General features: G+C 41.0%; 1 protein-coding gene across 3 annotated transcripts in view; it reads right to left on the reverse strand.

The window, feature by feature from the left end:
* ERICH1 (glutamate rich 1) overlaps positions 1-22,766 on the reverse strand; it is a 105,492-nt gene that overhangs the window by 56,752 nt on the left and 25,974 nt on the right. For all 3 annotated transcript variants that reach the window (XM_067544849.1, XM_067544847.1, XM_067544848.1), the window contains one exon: positions 7,728-7,862. In XM_067544849.1, the coding sequence (XP_067400950.1) occupies positions 7,728-7,862 (135 nt within the window). The remainder of the gene's footprint in view (positions 1-7,727; positions 7,863-22,766) is intronic.

The following is a 22,766-nucleotide window of genomic DNA, read 5'->3' on the forward strand; positions in this document are numbered from 1 at the left end:
GCTCTATGGTGCATCAAATAAGATTGATCAGGCTACAGAATCACTACAGCCTGATTTCTACAAATACATCAACACATGCACAAAGTAAAGCACCTGTTTTAGGTGCCTAACTCCCAGTTTCTATACCACTATGATACACAAAATTTCAGCCAAACCAGGTGTTTCAACTCAGTCAGTACCAAAAAATTTTGTAGTAAAAGTTTCTTGGAACCAATGTTTCTGTCTCTGAGCTGCCTCTCTCTAGGCATCCATATGTCTATCTCCCACTGAAGCCCTTGAAAAATGTATGCATCAAGGTAGACAGGTACCTGGGATGTGGAATACCTCTGGATTCAAATCCCTTCTCCCCCTCAAGTGGAGGGGGGACTTGAATCAGCGGTCTTCCACATCCCAGTGAGTACTCTGCCAGGCTACAACTGATGAAGGAAGTCAACTTTCTTCCCCCAGCTTTTTGCAAAAATGGCATAGGTGCCTAACTCCAAAGAGAGGTTCCCATCTATGAATTGCTAGCAAAGAGAATTACCTCTGTCCATGACAGTGTGGGGCTTAGCACACATCCATCTCATTGGCATCTCCCACGGGCTAGCTTAGACAGCTTCCTATCTACCATATTGGTTTTTGTGAATCGCAGTGTAAGCTCCCTATCCATCTCCTTTCATTGTATAGCAGCCTACGCACTTAAATCAGGCTTTATGAACTACAGTTATTTTCTAGGACCCTAGAATTTAGGTGCTGTGACAGTGTCAAAACGCCTAACTTATTTTGTGCATGCAGCCCTCAGATCCTAATCCAAAGAGTATTTAGTGAGTTTATGTTGCAGATTTCTCTTGAAAGTCAATACAGCTTTTGAAGAGCACCAGTATAGAAAAACAAAAACAATCCTCCCTCCGCCCCCTCCAAGATCTTTTATAGAAGGGACCCAACAGCAGAGCCCAGTTATCTTCAGACAATAACCCTGTAATATGTATTGGAACTGTACAGAACAAGTATCAAGCCTCAGAGATTAAGCATTAGGTGCAACCCAAGGCTTTTTTTTTTTTTAACCTCAAAATACCTTAAAATAACTTATGCAGTCACAATGATGTATACGTAAGTAAACTAAGGATAAATACAGTAGCGATGTATATTATTAATCCTTCATGATATGGAAAAGAGCTTGAAGCACTTCGAATATTGTGCAAACAGACTGAATGAATATTCACCTAGATATACTTTGTTCTTTTTCTTCTTCAGACTCAAGCCTGGACAAGACTGTCATAAATCAAAATTCTGATCTTCTAGCTAGATCAACCACAAGGCAACTGCCACAAAAAAGAGGAAGAGGAATAATGGATATAGATATGGGCAGCATCTTAGAGCAGGCCCTGCCACATTCCAAAGCTGACAAGTACTTTGTCAATTTTAACATATAACTATTTCAATTTAAAAAACAAAAGCAGGTTATGTTTAAGTTCTCAATTTAGAGACTGGATATTCCATTTTACCATGACTGAGTTTTACATAATATAATATCCTTTCCAGGACTATCTGCTCCTATTTTTTTAGGCCTTATGAGGCTGTATTTTCCCTCTTAAAGTCAATGGCATGCCACTGACTTCAATGGACACTGGATCAGGCCATAAAAGACTATTCAGGAAAATAAATACAGATGAATGAAAGGAGGATTAGGAGCAGAATTCATCAATTCAGGAGGCAATATCTCAGAAAGCAAATTGACCTGCAGGAATACATTAGCTAGTTCCTGTCTGACCTTGCAGTGTAATAAACCTAGAAAAGTCTACAATCCAATTACCATTGATATTGTTCATCTCTTGTAATTATACTATTGTTGCACTTCTAAAGGAAATAAATTAGATTTCTTGCATAAACTGATGGCAGCACTCCACAGACTAGGAACACAGTAAAAAGATATGAATGAGAGCATCTTACAGATATTATTCAAAGAAGAGTTGCTATAATTACTTTGACCAACATGCCCATAGCACCCTATTTGTATTTCACTTAACATGATCACATTTTATGATTCTAGGAGCTATAAAGCAAGCATTAAAATACACATTTTCAAAGACTCTTGCATGCATACAGACAGCTCTGTGAGGCACATATTATTCTGTGCACATGGGATCGTGTCTATTTTCAGACACTCCTAGGCACACCTGAACAGGCTAAGAATTCAAACAGAACTTTGTATAGTCAATGTCTGGGCATGCTCTGAGATTTTGGCTCCATACACATTCTGGGATTTTGACAAAAGCTTCTATGGCTTTCCAGCCCATCTTTTCCTCCCTGGGTAACTGCAGCTCACAGTAACACCTCATCACTTTTTGCAGTTCCTGCAAGGAATACTGACAGAGGGACTTGGGCACAATGGAAGTAACCAAAGAGGGGATTAGTGGTATGAAGCCTCTGTGACAGATATGGCAATTTCTTGCTATATCCGGGAAAACCTGATTGAATTAATTCAATAAAGTTTAACTTTATTGAATTATGTTAAAGTATTTTAGGAGTTCATTGTATTAAAAATTAAAATATTTATGTATTATTGAGGGATTTTATGTAACATATCTAGGGAGGAGACCTGACTAACATAAACCAAGGGAAGTGTTATGAACTTCAAAAGGACAAGTTGAAACAATGTGAACTTTTAAAGTTAAGTGGGTATCTCAGGAAATTTCCAGGGCGAGTATTCAAGTGCAAACCCTCTGATTATGCAAGAACTCAGCCTTTTGAAGCTTCCGCCTGAAGACCCTCCTAGAGCTGTGAACTTTTTTTGTCCGCCAATCACCTGTTACAGCAGGGCAGATCAAAGACCCAAAATGTTTAAAGAAGTGACTCTCAGATTCATGTTCTGAGCCAAGGTGGTTATGAACTTGAAACCACAGAAAAAAGCCCCCTGGGGTATGGGGAGAGGGGAAAGGAAGGTTGAAGAGCTGTTCACCTGGCAGAGACGTTGCTGGAGTTGGGGTGATTTCTGGTAAGCTTATTAGGATGTGTGTAAAAGTTCTTTTACTATTCTTAATACAACTTCTCCATAATGCTTTCATATAGGAAAGGATGTGCTTGCTTAGAATGAGCTGTGGGGTAACTTAATTCTGGGCAATTAAACTGTATATTGCCTCTGAGGAACGAAAGCAAAGCAGGTCTGCTGAGGCAGGCTGTCTTGCTGAGAAATTCACAGTGTAGGCAGGGAACTGTGCAGCCTGGAAATACCCTGGTCAAGAGGGAGAGAGAGATGTGTCTTTGCCCAAGAGAGATGACAGCTGGGGAGCCGGGAGCATAAAGTGGATGCACTTGCTAGACCACAGAGGGGGAATACAGTTGCAGTTGCTCAGAACTGTGACATCCTCTAAGAAGTCTTATTTGCTAATAGCCTAAATTAAAAATAAAACAATCAGCACAACAGAACATCACAAAGATAGTAGCTGGGGGAAATAAAATGGGAATTAAGCCAAAAGGGGATTCTTTCCTCCATTTGAAATGGTTTGATCTGGATGGTGGCTATAGACAGATGGTGGCTATAGACAGAGTCTGGTCTGAGTAAATTATTCTTAATGGTTTGCTGCAGTAGGGCTACATATGCAGAAAAGATTGTCCTCTTAATTGCAAAAGTTTTGTTATGGTGCAATCAGTAGCGGCACTGTCAGTATATTATAACAAAGGAATTGTTTAGCTATAACACGAACAGATATGTTTACAAAGGAACATTATAGCCATTGATATGAAAAAATCAGCCAACCATTAATAGAGGTGTGTAAACACCCAATAATGAATCTTCAGCTGAGGCCTACTTCTGATTACGGTCATGCTAATTTTACACTTCAAGACTTCACTACTGCAACATAACTGAGATCAGAATCAGGCCCTAGATGTTTATTTATCTGGGCAAAGCCTTTAGCTGGCTGTGTGTCTGATTAAACAAAGTCCACATTAGGCCTAATTAAAAATATTTTCAGAGGGATCCTTTGAAAAAGTTACTTTCCCGAACCAGGAAATTAGAAATGGATAACTATTAGCAGCAGTAAAATGTCACTAAGGGTACGTCTACACTACCAGGGCTGAACCCGGGCTGCACAGATCGATGTAGCAGGATCGATTGAGAGGGCAGTAGAGACCCACTCATTTGATCCCGGAAGTGTTCTCCGGTCAACACAATAAATCCACCCATGTTTTTATAGCCTGTAACTACACCTAGTCTAGCTAGGTAAAGCCCAGGGAAAAATCCCCACAGTGCAACTATTTAAACTGTCCCTGCTGTATTGTCTGAGCCTTTTTTGAGATTATGGCCTCAATCCTGTCAAGATTTATGAATGGGCTTCATTTTACTGGTGAAGTTTATATGCTTTCATTTCAAATGGAAAAAAACTCATGTGCATAAAGTTAGGCATATGGGTAAATCTTTGCAGGATTAGCATTAATCCATTAAAAATAAATACAACTGCATTTATCAACTATTGTACAAGTGATTAGAAGGAAGCATCAGCTGAATCAGACATTGCTTTCCAGTGGTCAGAAAAGTCAGTGAGTGATTCTGTGCAAACACTGTTTGCCAAAAGAGGATGAGAAATTATGTTTTGCAATCAAAAATGTGGAGTGCTAGAGAAAGTAAGTTTAAACCACAAAAGTGAGCCCCGAACTGGCGGAGTAAAAGAGATCATAAATATGCATTAGATACACACATTTCTTCATTTAAAATAAAAAGAATGAAAGGAGGTTTAAGAGGAGCGATGCATGTTTTATTTTCATAAGTACATTGACTACATCCATGAGTTGTACAGCCATAAATCAATAAAGCAGCCATTGCAAAAGTTGGAATGCAATGTTTATACCAACTTTAAAGGAATAGCTGTAAATGCCATTTTAAGTTTTATACTTCATTATAAAATATAGTAAAATCCAATATGCACAAATATTGCTTCAGTCACACTTTTAAATATTTAAATAGCAGTTGAGAAACCTAACCACAATAGTCCAGAACTGGTATCATAATGAGGATGGTCTGATGGTTAAAGCATAGGGCAGTGATAGTCAATAGGTAGCCTGTGGGACAATGTGGCCTGCCAAGGCTTCCTATGTGGCCTGCCAACTCACCTTAAAAAAATGTTTATAATTAAATTCACAGACAGTGATGCACTGCCTATCATTTGCCTAGAACTTCCTTAGTAAGTAACTTACTGGCAGTGCTTAATTTGCAATGAAAGAGGTGCCGGGGCTCAGCCCTGGCAAAAATTAAGTACTGGCTGGGTACCCAGAGAGAGGCAGATGCTGGCTGGACGCCCAGCTCTGAAGGCAGAGTCACCACCAGCAGCAGGGCAGAAGAAACGGTGCAGCCTTTAGAGCTGGACGGCCAGTAGGGTAACCAGATAGCAAGTGTGAAATATCGGGACAGGGTTGAGGAGTAATAGGTGCCTATATAAGAAAAAGCCCCAAATATTGGGACTGTCCCTATAAAATCAGGACATCTGGTCACCCTAGCGACCAGAAAGCGGTGGCAACTGCCTGACAGATGAGTATCTTCATCAGTGCATGCACCTTGCCCTGACCTCCTACAAACCACTCTTCACAAAGCTTGCCAGAGAGCACTGATGTAATCTCTCACATTAGAGATTACCACAAATGCAGGTAAAAATGTTGATCTATAAACTTTGTTAAAAGATAGAAACTAATACTTATGCCGCAATTAAGGTCTTTATTGACAGCTGAAGGTTTTTTGGGGTTATTTTTTTTGTCAGCCTTCTGCACAAATGGCCCATCTTTCGTCATAAAATTGGCCCATGGATAGATCTAATTGATTATCACTGGCATAGAGCATTGAGATGACTCTCAGGCCTGTGCTTTAACCAATAGGCCATCTTTATCATCCTATTTTTTACTCACTAGTCATCTCAGTGACCCATTTTCCCAATTTGTAAAATAATACCACATGAGAATGGGGATTCCCAATTCACTCATGTCTGTGAAATGTAAAAGGGGCATGGGTGTACACGAGTCTGTATAAGGGATGTGAAAAGAGAAGAAGTCAGAGGGGTCAGCAGAGATTGTCCATCAAGGCCTTGAAACTTAGGACAATAAGTTTCAACTATATGCATTGCAAAGTAGAAACCCAGTAACCTGTCCTATGATAATTGGGTTATTAAAATAAACCTTAAAAATAAATTCAGAATATTGCTAATTATTCAGAATAAGAGTCTGATTTAACACTTTCTACAAGGGAAGATCAACCACCTTAAAAAGCAATTAGAAGAGAATTGGTGTAGCAAAATAGGATTTTACTTTTAAGCCCCAATAGAATTTTAATTAAATATATTAGTAAGGTTTTCGGTTTTACTTTGTGTTTTTCTTTTTTAAATAAAAAAAGACTTTTGTACTGTGTACAGTCTTTATATGGAGAAAGATCACCACAGACTTTCTTTTGTGATGTCACGGTTCCAGGGTAACCTATGTCCCTCACTCAGTCTCTGTGGGCACCTCTCTCAAGTGACAAGCTCATGCTTGCCCTTCTGTATCAGAGTGAATCATGGGATTCCCCTACAACTTTGAGCCTGGGTCTCCAGACTACAGCACCCCTGTTTACCACCCATATTATCTCAGCAGGTCCAACCGTGTTTTGGCCCTGCTACAGACGTCACTCCTGGAGCTGTGAACAACATCAAAATGTAGTGACAGAAAAGCTTGTTCAACACAAATTATTATGTACTTATCCATAGGGACACACCAATCAGAGAAAAAAGGTTAAAAACAACAAACACTTAAGATAAGCATTTCCCTCAAGATTTAGGTAGGCCTGACTTACTCTTGGCACCCTCCCCCACTTGGGACCAACGCTGTGTCTGCACTACAGAGACTATACTAGCATAGCTATGTTGGCCTAGCTATGACAGTATAATGTCTTAGGATGTAAATGCAGCCTATACAAGCAGAACTTTTTCTGAACTTCTCTCCACAGCCTATACCTCCTTGAACAAAGTTAGCTAGTTGATGGAAGCATTCTTCTGTGGACTTAACTATATCTACACTAGGGGCTAGGCTGGCATAATGATGTCAGATAGGGCTGTGTTTTTTTCACATCTGACCAATGTAGTTATGTCGACCTGACTTTTAAATGTACATTAAGTCAAAGATACAGCCTGCTTCTGTCTCCAGTGTCTCCCTCTCCTTCCCACCCCCCATTTCCCCAGGCTGCTCTTTTTAACAGCTTTCAAGTTGTTTCCCGTTTCCTACTTGAAGGTCCCCTGAGGTTAGAAGGTGGGACCTTCACCCTCATCCCTCCAAGGATCAGCTGGACTCCTGATTCTACACTGGTGGAGGTAAACTTCAAAGGAATTAATATCTCCTTTATCTGTTTGAGTATCAGCAATTGGCTGAGGTACGTTGTTGTTAACCCTTTGAGTATGTCTTCACTGCTCTGCTAACCCAGGCTCTGTTCTTCATATGTGGCACCTGTGCTACAAAAGGAGGAGCTAGTCAAATTCAACCCTTAGTTACACCTATGGGATTGCAAAGATGTCATCAAGTGCTGAATTTGGCACTTTAATTCTAAAATAGAAAGTCAGCCCACGTGGACATATATCTTAAGAACATCTATTTCCTTTTGTTGCAAAACAGTGACACCCACTGGCAACAACAGTTAAATAGCTGGTTGCTCCAGTTAGGTTCTACTTCATAATCATGTTAACATATTTTTCTTAAAAGAAAATGTGTTATAGAAACTTATTTAGAGCACTCCTTACCTGTTGCATCATCACTACTCTCCGAGTTTTCAGCATTTGTGGCACTGTTAGTTCTTGGATTACTTGGGACGTAGCCATCAGGAGGGAGACTTACTGTGTATAACCTTCTCGGAAGCAGGATCTCATTTTCTCCATCTGCAAGACAGAAACAAAGTGTCTGTCTATTGATTTTGGTATAGATTTGCTCATACAAGTTTCTCCCCATTGCATAGATACAATGGCAATAGGACACCTAGGAAAACCTTAGATCAAAAAAAGATAGCGAGCACCTCAAACCTCAAACTATTTTGTAAACAACTGTGATAAACTCTGAAGATTGAATTCTGTGGCTGCTACAGAACAAGCAGGGAGCACCCTGAAGTTATTCTGAAATGTGCTGTCTCTATTTTCAGAGCTTTCTTCCTTCCAAGATTGGAAGAAGTGTCCCCCACAATGAATCCTTTAAGTTATATTTTAAAAAACTGCCTTACTTCCTCCCCCTCTGAATGAAATCAACACTTTTTCTATTAAGTGTTTCTAAAAGGTCAGCAGAGAAAATAATGAAGCAATAGGAAGTGGGGTTGTACTGCCCCCATCTGGAGACACTTCTCAGATGTGGCTTAGGTAGCAGCTCTGAAAGGTTCAGAGAATCCGAAAACCACCACTTGGCCAGGTCTGAGCAGTGCCTTTCACAGTGGCACTCTGGGTGTGACGCAGCTCTGTGCAGAGTTGTCTGGGTGGAAAGTGCCCAGCGTTAGTCGCCAGTCACCCTTTACATATCTTTTACATACAGATTCTTTGTGGTGTTGGCAGCACCCTTTTAAAATAGCCTCTTTAGAAGGCTTTAGAATGGGAAGGCTAGCTTTGTTCAGCAACTCAGAAGAGCAGAGGATGAAGGGACTGAGAAGTGGGTGAGAGTGAGAAGCTGGGGCACGTTTGCTGTGGCATAAGAAGATGAGGTCCAAGCAAGTATAAAATCAAGAGATATAACTACTTTATAGCTACAGAAAAATACCCACACAGGTGTGGGTGAGTAACCATACAGCATTCCTGTGCTTCAGTTGGAGGAAACCATTTCATTTCCATACACTCAGAGCTAGACTGTTGCATTTGTCCAAAGCCCAAGTCTCAAGTGACTACAGGAGGGATTGTGCCTGGGGGAGACAATCCTTCCACAAGATCCAGGAGACTTGGGGAGGCTGCACATGTTCTGGAAAATGTATTCTTCTCTACAGCCAGCTAGCTCTGCAAACTGTGAGGGGCAGACCCACGGCTCTACTTCTTTCCTCTCCTTCTGGGGTGATTTCTGTCCTTGGAGGTAAGAGAGGGATCAGTCCGTATGATTCTGAAATGTAGACATTGTCACTGTGATTGTCAGGTGCAGGGGATTTTGGTAGGAGGTACCTTCTCTCCCTGATCCCAGTACTAAACTGCAGCAGTCAATTATTATGCAATGATGTTATTTTAACTATTTGGATACCTAATAAAAGAAAACATTGCTGGGGATGCACGTTTCCAAAAATCAAATAGCTTTGATTAGGATATCAAGCAGGTCAGTTGCTGGTTAGCATTCCAGGCAAGTACACAGATCTTTGAACCGCACAGTTGGATGTGTCTTATATAAAACACTTTAAAAATAAAGGAACTTCAACATGATTTGTGGTACTATGTTTCAGCAATAAGGACATTTCAGAGAGTTCAGGGTGCCTTAGAAAAGCAGTATCACAGTTCCATGCATCATCAGGATTCACCCATTTATTTCTGACACTGCGTTCGAAAATAATTTGCTTTTTTGAGGAAGTCAGAAAATTTGACAGATGCGGATTAAAATCTTTTCATTTTAAAAGGCTAACAAAGGAAAACAAAGAAATAATGGTACAAGATATAGACTAATTAATTATATACTCAGGAAAAAAAACACCATCAAAATTAATTTAAAACTATTCTTCAATGAATTCATTTCATTAAGCTGATGCCAAAACCTTGAACTGCCGGTGCTTGGGGCTGATTTTTTTCCACCAGTGTTGATTAATGATAAAGTGTTAATCAGTGCTAGAATTAAATGACAAGAACGTGTGATTTTCTTAAGTGTGTTATACGCTATCGAACAATATCAACATTTGCTAATTTCTCAGTGTAATATTCTTGGATACTTTGGATTTGAGTCATACAAAAAAGTCTTACTCAAACATTAAAAACATAATTTTGCAAGGTCATTTTCAATCCTTTGACTCCAGAGCGCCACTATATAGTGATAAGATTTTGGCACTTATAGTTGCTGATAGATAAGAAAGACTAACATGTCTAATTGTTGAAGAAATTCCAATCAGTTAATTGTGATGATACTTACTACCTCATTGATTTAAACTGAACGGCAGCAGCAACACTGCAGGAATCTCATACCTTTCTAGGAAAAGGCGTTTAAGCAAAATATGCTTTTCTGTGGATTTGTGTCACCAAATTCTCTGCAGGACAGCAATGTTCTGTGATGAGGTAGACATGTGATTAACTCAAAGGGTAACTTCAAATACTTTGAAAAAAGTCTACCGTATGCTTACCTGAATTGTGTTTAAATTTGTACTCCTCAATCAAAAGTCTAGGGAATAGGTGTCCAGATCTTTAACATGCACAGAATTTTAGGTCTGGACTACACTAAAAGTTAGGTCCACCCAGCTGTCACTTGGGGTGTGAAAAATCCACACCCGAGTGATGTACTTAAGTCAACCTAACCCCTGGTGCAGACAGAGCTAGGCTGATGAAAGAATTCTTCCATCAACCTAGCTACTGCCTCTCGAAGATGTCAATTACCTACGTGAAAAACCTCCTGTTTGAGTAGGCCGCGTCTACACTGAAGTGCTACAGCTTTGTAGCTGCAGTTGTAGCGTTTCAAGTGTAGACAAGCCCTCGGTCTTTGCTAACGTTGTACAAGTACTTCATCTTTGCCCTTCTTATAGTCCCTTGAATCATTACACTCCTAACTTCCGTAACAACTGAGGCAGAGGTCCTATGGACATTAACCTTATTCAGTGAGCAACCCTCATTTGTTTACTGTACATCATTCCTCCTGTTCACAGAGCAAAGCAAGGAACCCCTGGAAAAATATAGGATTTATTTACATGACCACAGACTGTTTCATAATGCACATGCACAAGAGTGCAGAATTTAAGATTGCATAGTTCATTTATATAAGACAATGAGATAAAAACAAATTATCTATTACATGCCAAAAAAATACATTGAAATATTAAGGTTGCAAAGTCAAGAACTCATAGGTAGGAAGTGCCAGAATTAAAGGCTGCACCAGCAGAATTAATGTTGCAATGATAGAGTCTTTAATCACATACTATTTTTTCCATAAGACCACTATTTCCTTCAATGCACCGGACCTGCTCTCAGGGTCAATCAGGGTTGTGTGGTAAAAAAGGCTGTTCTCTGTAGGACTCTGCCTCATTTGTTGCAGAAGTTGGAAGGTATGCAGTGAATGAAGCAGAAGACTGAAGATAAAGAATGGAGGTTAAGGCAGTTAAAGTCCAATTCTCCAGGATAGCATTCATCTCTGTCTCTGTCAAAGAGCTCATATGTGATGCTAGTCAAGTCCTGTGAACCAAACTTTTCACAGATGCTCACTAACTGTGTATACTTAATGTTACGCTTATCCAACATGATATCCTGGGATCTGATCTGCAAAAATGCTGAGAACTCACAACTGCATCTGACGTCAACAGGCACTGTGCTCTGAACACAGGAAGTGCTATATGATGCTAAGTACTCTGAAAAGTCAGATTGGTCCTACGCAGCTCATCTCAAGGTACTCAGAATTAATGAATAATTTTAGCTTTAATCTCTCTATGCCTCAGTTCTCCACCTGTAAAATGGAGATAATTTATCTTCACCACACCCCTGTGAGATTAAGTAATATTTGAGAGACAGTAAGATGCCATATTGATGAGTGCCACAGAACAGCCCTGAGAAAATTACTAATTCTGACTTCATAGCAAGATTTGAATAGTGTACAGTAAATAAAACATGGGGCCACACACTGAACAATGGTCAAAATACTTTAATAGGTGCTCATTAAGTGAACAGTGTCCATTCTGCACACTGAATGAAGCAGAGGTCCTGTGGGAAAAAGATAGTATGTGGACATGGAATAAAAGACTATCATAACGCACATGCACAAGAGAGGGTCAAATTCAGGTTGCACAGACAACCTTAATTCTAGCTCGAGTGCTTGATTTTCAAACCTTATTGTTCTTTTAACATAGTTTTTGGTTTGGGATGTGTTTTTGGGAGGTGTATGTATAATTTCCTAGGTTTTTATAAAAACAAACTGTAAAAAACAAATTCCATCATATGGCATCATACTGACACCCACATGGTTCACCAGCATATTTCAATTCTGTTAAGGGACAGCATCCAATTCCTTTCCCATTTAAGTTAATGGAGACACTCCCATCTCCTTTAATGAAAGCAAAAATCAGGTTTAATTAGATCTGAAACCGAGAGGGTCTTTAAAATATGTCATGGTCGCTTTCCTAAATATCTTCTTAAATGTTTTTTCCTTATGCTAACCAGTGGTCACCTAAATTACTTTTAATATGTTACCTCTTATTTCCAATCAATTTTTATAAAAAGTGAAATAGTGCTCCTAAATGGACTATTCTTCTGTTAAACTGAAGTACTTAACACAAAGCTGGGCATATGTCCCTTATACACAACTGAGTTTAGAGCAAAAACATATTGTAAACACATCTATATGACCCCTTCAGTTTATTATAGCTAAACAACAACAATAAATTAGTGCGACCTTTTCCTCTTAACGAATCAAAGGTTTAAGGACAAGAAGCAAATTCTACTCCTCCCAATTTCCCTCACATAATTATTTTTACATTTTCAGGCAGGGTTATAAGTAGTTGGAGGAATGCCTCCCTGTCATCTTATGGAGGAAAAAAACCCCAACAAAACAACAGAGCACTGTCATTCATCTCTCTTTTCCTCCATTCCATGCATTTGCCTGCAGTAAGTTTGACCATGACCATTCAGACAAGAAAGTCACCACTTAGAAGATTAGCTTAAAGACGTACTTCAAGGCTATTCTGTTTCAGGCTTCCTATAGATTAATCCAAAATGTAAGCTTGAGCAAAAATATTAATTTGGAACAGTTAACTTTTGACTCTATTAACCTAGGAAGGTTTACCCAAAGAAAAAATTAAATTTTCAGACTTAAAAAAAATATTTGGTGTGTTAATGTAAGTACAGAGTACTTGTTTATTTGAAAAAGACGATACCTGGAAAAGATGCAACAACCTATAAATTTACCTTAGTTCACTCCTTTAACATCTTAATATGTAGTCTACCACTGAAGACTGTTAGGAAGAGGAAGAAAAAATCCACTTTGGATCTTCGGAGGACCAGAAATCAATTTAAAAGAGAAAGCAAGACAGTAATGATATGCCTGCTTTTAGCAGGACTGAATTCGGCTACAAGGGATCCACAGAAAACATAGAAGAAAATGTGACTCAATGCAGAATTCTTATTCTGAAGTATGAAGATTTTTTTTTTTAACAATATATTGGAATTTCTACACCCCTTTAAAATAGAAATAAGCCAGGATGATAGTACATTTTATTGAGCATCAATCTTATTCATCTAAATTAGTCTCAATTTAAAACTACATTAAAAATGGTAGATATTTGTTACAGGATAAAGTGGCTTTTGAGAAGAATCAATCCCTTTTTTTTTTAAACTTAATCTCACTAAATTTTAGATTAGGCCCCAGCTACATTAAAGACCAAATTTTAATCCATGAACTGCCAAAAACAATCATCCTTCTATGGGAAAATGACTATGACAAAGCTCAGAACGAAATGTATGAGAGCTGAAGACAAATCATGATTGAAGTGATCCAGCTACAGATCTTTGGCAAATCCAAAGTCTAACCACCTACAATGACAGGCAACAGTATAAAACTATAAACTGAAATTATAAACTATTTTATAAATACAGTAGTTTACAGTCTCTTCATCAGCTGTTTTTGTAAAATGATCAAAATCAATTATAGGTTAAGTATGAAGCTATTTATCATGTACTTTATTGTGTATAATAGGCTGTGATATGTAGGTCAATTTCCTGAAATACCTTTGGAAGATCTTATTGAATTAAGTTTAAATAGCTGTGGAGCCCATTGTATAATAAGTACAAAGTTTATGTATTATTGTGGAATTGTACGCAACTATTCTATGGGGGAAATGTGGCCAGTGTCTACCCAGGGAAGTGTTCTGAGCTTCAAATGAGTATTTTAAACAATGTGCCGGACAAGAAGGAACGTGCAAGATAGACAAAGTAAAGTGGGTTTCCTATGAAATATCAAGGGGGGAGTGGAATGCAAATTCCCATCACCAGACCCAACCTTTAGAAGCTATGCTCTGAGGAGAGAATCATTGTCTGGTTGATTACCTACTCAGTGTCTCCGAAGAGCAAAGATCCAGACCGGATAAAAGAAAGGCTAACCTAGGCATAGTGGTGCTTGTTATGAGGTAACAACTGGTATGAACTTGTAACCACAGAAAAAACTCTTTGTGGGGTTAGAAGGACTGACTCTTACCAGAGCCCTTGTTGGAGTGAGGGGGTGATCTCTGGTAAGTTTATTAGCATGCATGTAGGTTCTTTTATTTTTTTTTCTAATATGCTTTCTCTAATGCTTTCACCTTAAAAATAAATATGCTTGCTTATAAAGAGCCGTGTGGTAACTTAACTGTGGGCAATTATGTTGCTTTTAGCTGCTGAGAGAAAACAAAGCAGGCCTGCTTAGGCACTTTGCCTTGCTGGGGGAACTCTCAGTGTACGCAGGGTACTGTGCAGCCTGGAAAAACCCTGGTCAGAAGGGAGAGAGAGGTGGGTCTCTGTCCAAGAGGTGAATACAGGTGCAGTTACCCTGAACTCTGACAGACAATTATATTTTATGTTCAGCATTGTTTTTTCTGTCAGATGTCTAGAGATTTCATACATATTGGGAGAGCACACAGTGATATTTCCAATATGGCTTTATAATTAAATTAGCACTTTGCCAATTATTTCAGCCAGAGCTGTAGATCTCATTGGTTAAATGTTCCTTCCAAAAGTCTAATAATAGAACCCTCTGTCAATCAATGTAATTTTTTATAGAATGCAGCAGCTTCAAATCCAAAAGGCCATGTCTCTGCTGCAATTTGTAAATGACTTTCAGTGATTAACTGATTATATCATTACTGGGATTTTTTCCTGGATCAGTCACAAGGAAAAAAAATGATCCATAACCGTACTCAAAGTACAAGTTTGCTCAAAGATTTAATTTTTAAATGGAGTTTTCTTCTAATAGCCTTCCTTACTTTGGAGAATTGAAAAAAAATCAACATAGCAATTAGTTCCTGTTAAGTGCAGTAGTGATAATAAGAAACATATTTGGGGAAAACCAATTTATAGTAGGCAAAATTCAACACAGATTTACATTTTAAGCAATCCCATTGACTTCAACTAATGATTTTGTATTGGGGGAGGGTAGAGGAGGCAGGCACTTGTAAATGTAGGAGTATACCCTGTCAAATTTGGCCAAAAATAACCACGGTTTTGCCTCTGAAGAGCAGCCACCACTGGAAGGAGACCTAACTGGACATTTATGATAAGTGACTGGTTTTAAGAAATGGAAATAAAAAGATGGTAACATAGAAGGCTCCTGAGGATTCCAGGTACTCAGATATTCCAAGACACCAAATGAAAACAAAGATGGCTAGAGGCTAGGCTTCTATCAACTCATCTCCCCAATCTCTTGCAAAAGTTTCAGGTATAAGGTCCAGAGGGTCTTGAACCTGTATCTGTGGAGCTATTAGATGGCAAACACCTCCATACCACCACCCCATGGCAGCTGGAACCATCTCATGCTCCACTACCCATGAACAGCTGCAGACACAGATTGTGGGAAGTCCCGCAGTATCCTCAGGGAGTCCAACAGGTAGTAGCCTCAAGGATCCTGACTGCCTCCTGACCTTATATGAACACAAGGGGTGTTTCACGAAATGTCCAGGTGACAGTACAGATCTCTTGTAGCTGCCACGACCATTCCTGCTTTCCGCTCCTGAAATCCTGGCTTTGACCTCAGCTTGATTTGTATGTTGCCTCTTGAACGAGACCCTGTAACCTGACTCAAACTCTGATCCTTAGTAGTGACCCCAGCCTGGAACTTGATTACAAATGCCCCTGCAACTCTGAGCCTCAGATTTGACCCTGCTTCAACTCTTGCTCCTAACCACCTTTGCCAGGATCCTGACAGTTTTCCTGGACCACTCTAGTCCGCAGGGAAGGCCTACCCTGGGGGAGCATAGAGGCAGTGGTCCACTCCCTATCAAGCATGCCCCAATACTGGAGATGCCTGAATGGGTTGATTGCTTCCAGGAGGAGCTCCCCATGCTGCTAGCTCAATCATCACAGCTTGCAACAGAGAAACAAGTTCTGTGCAGGCAATCTACCCAGCACCACGATGAAAACATAGTACTGCAGGCTTAGCTGGCACAGAATGCTGCAGATGGTACGAGTGCAGGCAGCTTGGCTGAGGGCGAGAATGCTGCATTTAGACACATATTGTGGCCCATACCCACGCCTAAGAACCCCAATCCTCCTCCCAGAACATTTTAATGGGGACTGCAAAAATTCAGGGGGTTTATTAACCAATGCCAACTGCTATGTCTGCTCCACCCCCAGTCCTATCACACCAATCGAGCAAAAGGAGGACTCATTTTTAGCCTCCTAACTGGAAATGCATTGGACGAGACCTCGCTCCTGCTTGAACGAGTGAACCTCATGCTATCTGAATGAGATACTTTCCTTCAGGCATTTTCCACCATTTTTCATGATCACTACCATGCCTGCTCAGCGGAGACCGCCCTATGCAGGGGCAGGGACTGGCCTCCTCCTATGGCGGCCCACTTTTGGTGATTAGCCTCTAACACCAAGTGGAACAAAGCAGCTCAGCTCTACCAGTTCCGGTGGGGACTATGCAAGGAGATTAAGGATGAGCTACCCTGTGTGGAGGTGCCTACCAACCTAGATGCCTTCATCGACCTCATCATGTGTACTGACAAAAGGCTCTGTGAGTGACACAAGAAAAGGAAGGGGTCCGGGCCTCCACACCACCAGCCTGTCTTCAACCTGGACCTCAAACCCATGCAGCTGGATACTGCCTGCTGCCATGTGACCCCCCTAAGAAAAAAAAGTGCCATCGCTGGGCTGTGTTTCTACTGTGAAGGATCTGGCCACACTTCCAACAATTGCCCACCATATTCTCTACCATGACCCAGTCTGGGAAACAACCAGGCCCAGTAGACAGGGTTGGCCTAGGTGAGCCCCAAAATAATGCCCCCCTACACCTCACCGAGGCACCCCCCAGGCATAGTCAGTGCTCCCTGCACTCAAAGTCCAGGTCTGCCTCTGTATTCCAGGAGAGTCCTACTGAATTGCTCCACAGTGGGCACTTGTGGATTCCAGGACAGCCAACAACTTCAGTGAAGCCAATACAGCCCAAGCCTCGTGTATCCTGGTACAACCAAAGACAGCCCCTGACCTAGTGGAAACTTCATGAATGAGGTCTTCCATGACATCTTAGACCAGTACATTGTAGCCAATCTAAATGATATCATCATCTTTTCCGAGGATCCTGAGCAACACATCATCGAGCATGTCTGGTGGGTTCTGGAATGACTCCTCCAACATGGCTTGTATAAGAAGCTGCAAAAGTGCAGATTTGACCAGTGCTCCATTAGCTCCTTGTCTACATCTTGTTCCCTGAAGATCTCCAAATAGTCTCCAAGAAGTGCAGGTGGTATGGAACTGGGTGCCCTGATACATTAAGGAGGTACAGGACTTCCTGGGGTTTGATAACTTTTATAGTTGCTTCATCTCTGGGTTTTCAGACCAAACCACCCCACTGACTGTTTCCACACAAAAACCCACCACCTTCACCTGGTCTCTGGATGCCTAACAGAGCATTTGACCTCCTCAAGATGACCTTTACCAGCGCCCCAATCCTGGCCCATCCTGACCTTGCATGACCCTTTGTGTTCAGGCAGATGCCCCCATTGTGACAATTGGGGCCATAGTCTCCCAAAGACTTGGTCTCCAAAAGCACTTCGTCCCTTGTGCCTACTACATGGAAGCTCGCACCAGTGGAACAGAATTACGAAATTCTAGATAAGGAACTTCTAGCTTTCAAATAATGATGCCACTATCTGGAGGGAGCTTGGTACCAAATACAGGTTTACAAGGGATCATAAAAAATTAAGAGTACCTTCACTAAGCCGAGATGCTGAACCAGAGGCAGCTTTGCTGGGCCCTGTTCTTCACATGCTTCTGTTTCACCATCACGTACCACCCAGGGACCCAGAAAAAGACTGCCAATGTCTTGTCCTGAAAAGAGGACTACCTCGCCAGTAAAGAGCCCCCTCATCCTGAGTCCACAGGTATTTTTAAGCCCCCGAACTTCCTGGACACCATCAACTGCAAGGAAAAAGCCCTCTCCCAAGTAACCTGAGGCAGTCAGCCAGGGGCAACACCAGGGCCAAGATGGCTTGCTCTATGATAAGGCTAACTTGTATGTTCTTCTGGGACCCACTCAGTTAGAGATACTGTGGTTCGGTCAGAACTTCCATTGGCAGTCTCTGTGGGTCACCTCAAAACCCTCTGTTTGGCCACCAACTCTTTCTGGTGGTCCCAAACATTCAAGACAATCTACTCATATGTTGATTCCTGTGACATGTGTGCCCACACCAAGATGCCTCACTTGTAACTCCTTGGCATCTTAATGCCTTCTGAAACTCTATCCAGACTGTAGCCTATAGAACTAGCCTGCTTGCTTGCATTATTATTAGAGATATTTTTCATATATATATTTGATATGATTGTGGGATGAAATTAGATTTTATTCAGCTGTAATGCAAGGTACCTTCCAGGCCACATCCTGGATGACAGCTACTGTTCATATATATATATATATATTCGACCTTTGGCTTAGATAAATGTAGAATAGAATAAGATATATATGGTCATAACCTTTACCCTAGACAGGTCACGTCAACCTTTGGTTTAGATAAGTATCAATATAGAACAGGATAGGACATATATGGTTATAACCTTTACCCTAGACAAGTCAGGAGATATTAAAAAGGGGAAGGGGCTGTCCCAGTTACGCCCAAGAAACTTTACAAGAACACCACAAAACCCACAAATAAGCTAGAAATAACAAAGGTGAGATGAAAGACCACCTAAAAGAAGGAAGTGGATACGTCAATAATACGTACGAATCTAGTAGCCAATAGACAACATGTACCCCAAAAGTTTGAAGGTGGAAAGGCCAAGTATGGGCCCGGATGAAAAACCCATATTCTTGAGGGTATAAGTAAGATCAAATGCAGCTCATCGGGGCAGTCGACTGTCAGCTATCCCTGCTTGAAGTTTTATTTAGTGTTAAGATTCATTCTTTATTTTATATTCTTAAAGTTGTAATGTTAGTCTTAGCTTATAGCTCTTAGCTTTTAAGCAGCTCTTATTCTACTCAACTCCAACTTGAGAAATTAGACATCTCTTTCAACCAAGTCCAGGAAGGGTGTGAGTATACTAGTTTAAAGCATATCATAACTATATCTATCAAATAAGTCTTTACCTTTAAGATTGTATTAATCCATTATCAATTTAATTATTCATTTTATTTTCTCTATAGTAATCATTTGTTTATTATTTTGTGTTGTTTTAATAAATTTATAAAATTATACAAATCCTGGTTATCCCTGAAATTCTTCCTGTGTTGTACCCGGTGTCCTTATAAAACTTACCTGAAGCCTGATTTAGGACACGAACCTCATGATCCTTTAATTAGAGCAACTGGCAAACCTATTACCCTATGCAATAAATTAATAACTATAAAATCAGGCTACAAGACCCTGGGCAGCCATTATCCTGGACTTTATAATCAAGTTCTCAGTGTGTAATAGGCATACTGTAATCGTCATGGTTGACCAATTGACAAAAATGGCCCACTTCATCCCCATTGTGTACCTGTCCTCCTTCGAAGTAATGGCCCAGCTCCTTGTGACCCACGTCATCAGTCTCCATTGACTCCTGGAATGAGTCACAACTGATCGAGGTCTGCATTACATTCGATGGTTTTGGGGTGAATCCCTGATTGCTCAGGCTCCGCACTTACACATACACCGTATCACCCACATGTTGACCATCAGTACAAGTTAGTGAATCAAGTGTTACAATAATACTTGTGCTGCTTCACGAATTTCCACCAGGACAACTCGTCGAGCCTCCTACCCTAAGCAGGATTTATTTACAACAACTGATCACATCTCCCGTTGGCAGAGTCCATTCCATGCAAACTGTGGCTTCTGTCTCCACCTAGCTGTACCAGTCACCTTCACCAATCCCTCAACTGCCGACTGGGTATGCCACCTCCACAAGATCCAAGAAGAACTCAAGGTGCATCAAGACAAGGCCAATGAATATTACAAATGGTACACTGATCGCCAGCATTGAGAAGGCCCAGCATGCAATGTCAGGCAAGTGTGGCTCTCTGCACACACTGGCTGTGTCAAACTGGGTTACTGATATCTCAGGCCATATTCCATCAGCCAGGTAATCAACCAAGTGACTATGAGGTTTCAGTCACCCACATCTCACATATCTTTGCTAAAAGCCTGTTTTGATAACTCCTTCACCCACTGGGGCAACCATCATCCCCTCCAGTACAGATCCAAGGACACAATGAGCACAAGGTCCTCAAGATACTGACCTGAAAATTATATACCGCTCTCTCTTGTACCTTGTAGACTGGGAAGGCTATGGCTCAGAAGAGTGATCCTGGGAACCAGCATCCCAAATCCATGCCCCTGACTTTTTGGCAGCCTTCTACATGATCATCTGGATGAACCTGGGCCAGCAGAGGGTGGGGAAGGAAGGGGGATAACACAAGAACCAGCATGTCTCAAACCTTAGTCTGCAGAGCTGCCAAGCAAACATATCTATGTGCTACCCAGCAGCAGTTATCTAGCTCAGACTCCACTACACATGACCCGTTGTGGACACAGACCATAGGAAGTCCTGCCTCAAGGGGTCTGACAGGCTCCAGCCTCATAGATCCTGGCGCTATATAAATCTAAGGCGTGTTCCAAGAAGTGTTCAAGCAACAGTGCAGATCTTGTGTAACTACCTGCCACAGGAATATTCAACTCCTAGCTTCGACTTTAGCTTGATTCGGACCTCATCTCCTAACCCGGCCCTGAAACCTAACTTGGACTCTGATCCTTGGTATTAACCCCAGCCTGGAACTTGACTATGAACGCTTCTGCTACCCTCCGCCTTGGGTTTGACCTGGCTCTGTCCCAACTGCCCTTATCAGGATCCTGACACTCGCACAGTGAGGATGGAAGCTGTTTGAGTGTTACTTTGCTGCTTCATGCAGGGAAAAAGAAAAATCCATTCCTTGTAATCTGTTGCTCAAGTGCACCCCTTTCTAGGAATTAATGAGTTGGTCAGGATTCCAGGAAACCCAAATTCTAGCTCATCCCCCTTTCAAGAGCATGAGCTGCACTCAATCCAGCTTCTAACAGAAACCTGTAGTAGGAGGTGTTAGAATAGCTGAGGAGAGGCGTTAGAATTGTAGCAGGGTCACATGCTGAGCCAAAAGAATGTCCTTTGCTCCTATTCTTATCTTTCATAGAACTTTTCCTATTAATAGTAAGGCAGAATGACCAAAGTACCAAAACCATCCTCCTCCTACCCCAAAAAACAACACACCTTTCTTGAGTGCAGGCTTCTTATGATATGTCCACTGTAAGCCATGTGTCCAAGTACGGTTTCTTCTACCTTAGGGAACACACCACCAGCATAATGGTGGGAAGATCCTGAGGCAGTGGGCATGCTGACAGAGAGGGACCTATGGAAAACTCTTAGGACGCACAGGAGGTGTGGGGAATAGAAGGATACCCATGCTGTAAATCTATAGTTGTTTGGAAATCCCCTGGACTAACTGCAGTCAGGATTAACTGAAAGGTTTCTTAACTTGAAATGTTGCTTTAAAAACTGTTTCAGCCACTTGAAGTCAAGGACCAAGCAGAAACTTCCAACTCTTTGGGACATCTGGAGCAGAAAACAAATGCCTAAAAACTTCTGACCTTTCAGAATGAGAAGACAATATTTACATACAGATAGTGCTGCAATGCCTGTAGGAAGGCACATGGGCCAGATTTTTCAATGGTATTTAGGTACATAAAGATGTAGATAGGGCCAGATCATCATAGTATTTAGGCACCTACATGCTTTGGCAGAAAGGCCATGACCTTTTTTCAAATACAGACACAACCCATTTGTCCTGATTGATGGTTCTCTACTACTGCAAGAGGAAGGCAGATTTTGGGTTGTGTTACTTTGGCCCATGACAAGACAACACAGTAGCAGTCATCACCCAGGAGCCCCAGTCATGGACCAGGGCCTCATTGTGCTAGGCACCGTACACAGAACCTTCATCTGATAGAGACTAGAGTCTGAAGAAAAGGACTATGCTTTTTGCTCAGACAATCTGGTTGCTTTAGAAATACATGAGACTGGTAAGAAATGTACTCCCTACTATTTGTTTGAGTTTACAAATTGAAAAAGTTGGATACAAACAAACGGAAAATGGATTAAAACTTTAATCATGGTCTCTTCTGCAACTGGAGTGAAAAAAAAATCTCTGATGTGTTCTCTGATGAATTCTTTAGGGAGGCATCCAGCCTGCCTTTAAACTGTTTCGAACTCCTGGAGCTATTATTTTCAGCTTATTATTAGAAATTCCTTTTTCTCCATGGGCAGTCTAGAGATTCTTCTGGCTACAACAGAACAGACATGCGCAGAGGACATTTTGGAACTACATCAATCAGAAGCTCAAACACCCTAAGAGATGAGGATTTGCATGACTAACTCAAAAGAGAAGATATCCCCTTCAGTCTACTTCAGTGGGAAAAGGACACAACACCCAAAAATAAATATATTTGG

This window comes from Emydura macquarii, unplaced genomic scaffold, assembly GCF_026122565.2.
Source record: "Emydura macquarii macquarii isolate MOO-44397 ecotype Brisbane River unplaced genomic scaffold, CSIRO-AGI_Emac_v2 contig_1027, whole genome shotgun sequence".
In the NCBI taxonomy this organism is placed as follows: Eukaryota; Metazoa; Chordata; order Testudines; family Chelidae; genus Emydura; species Emydura macquarii.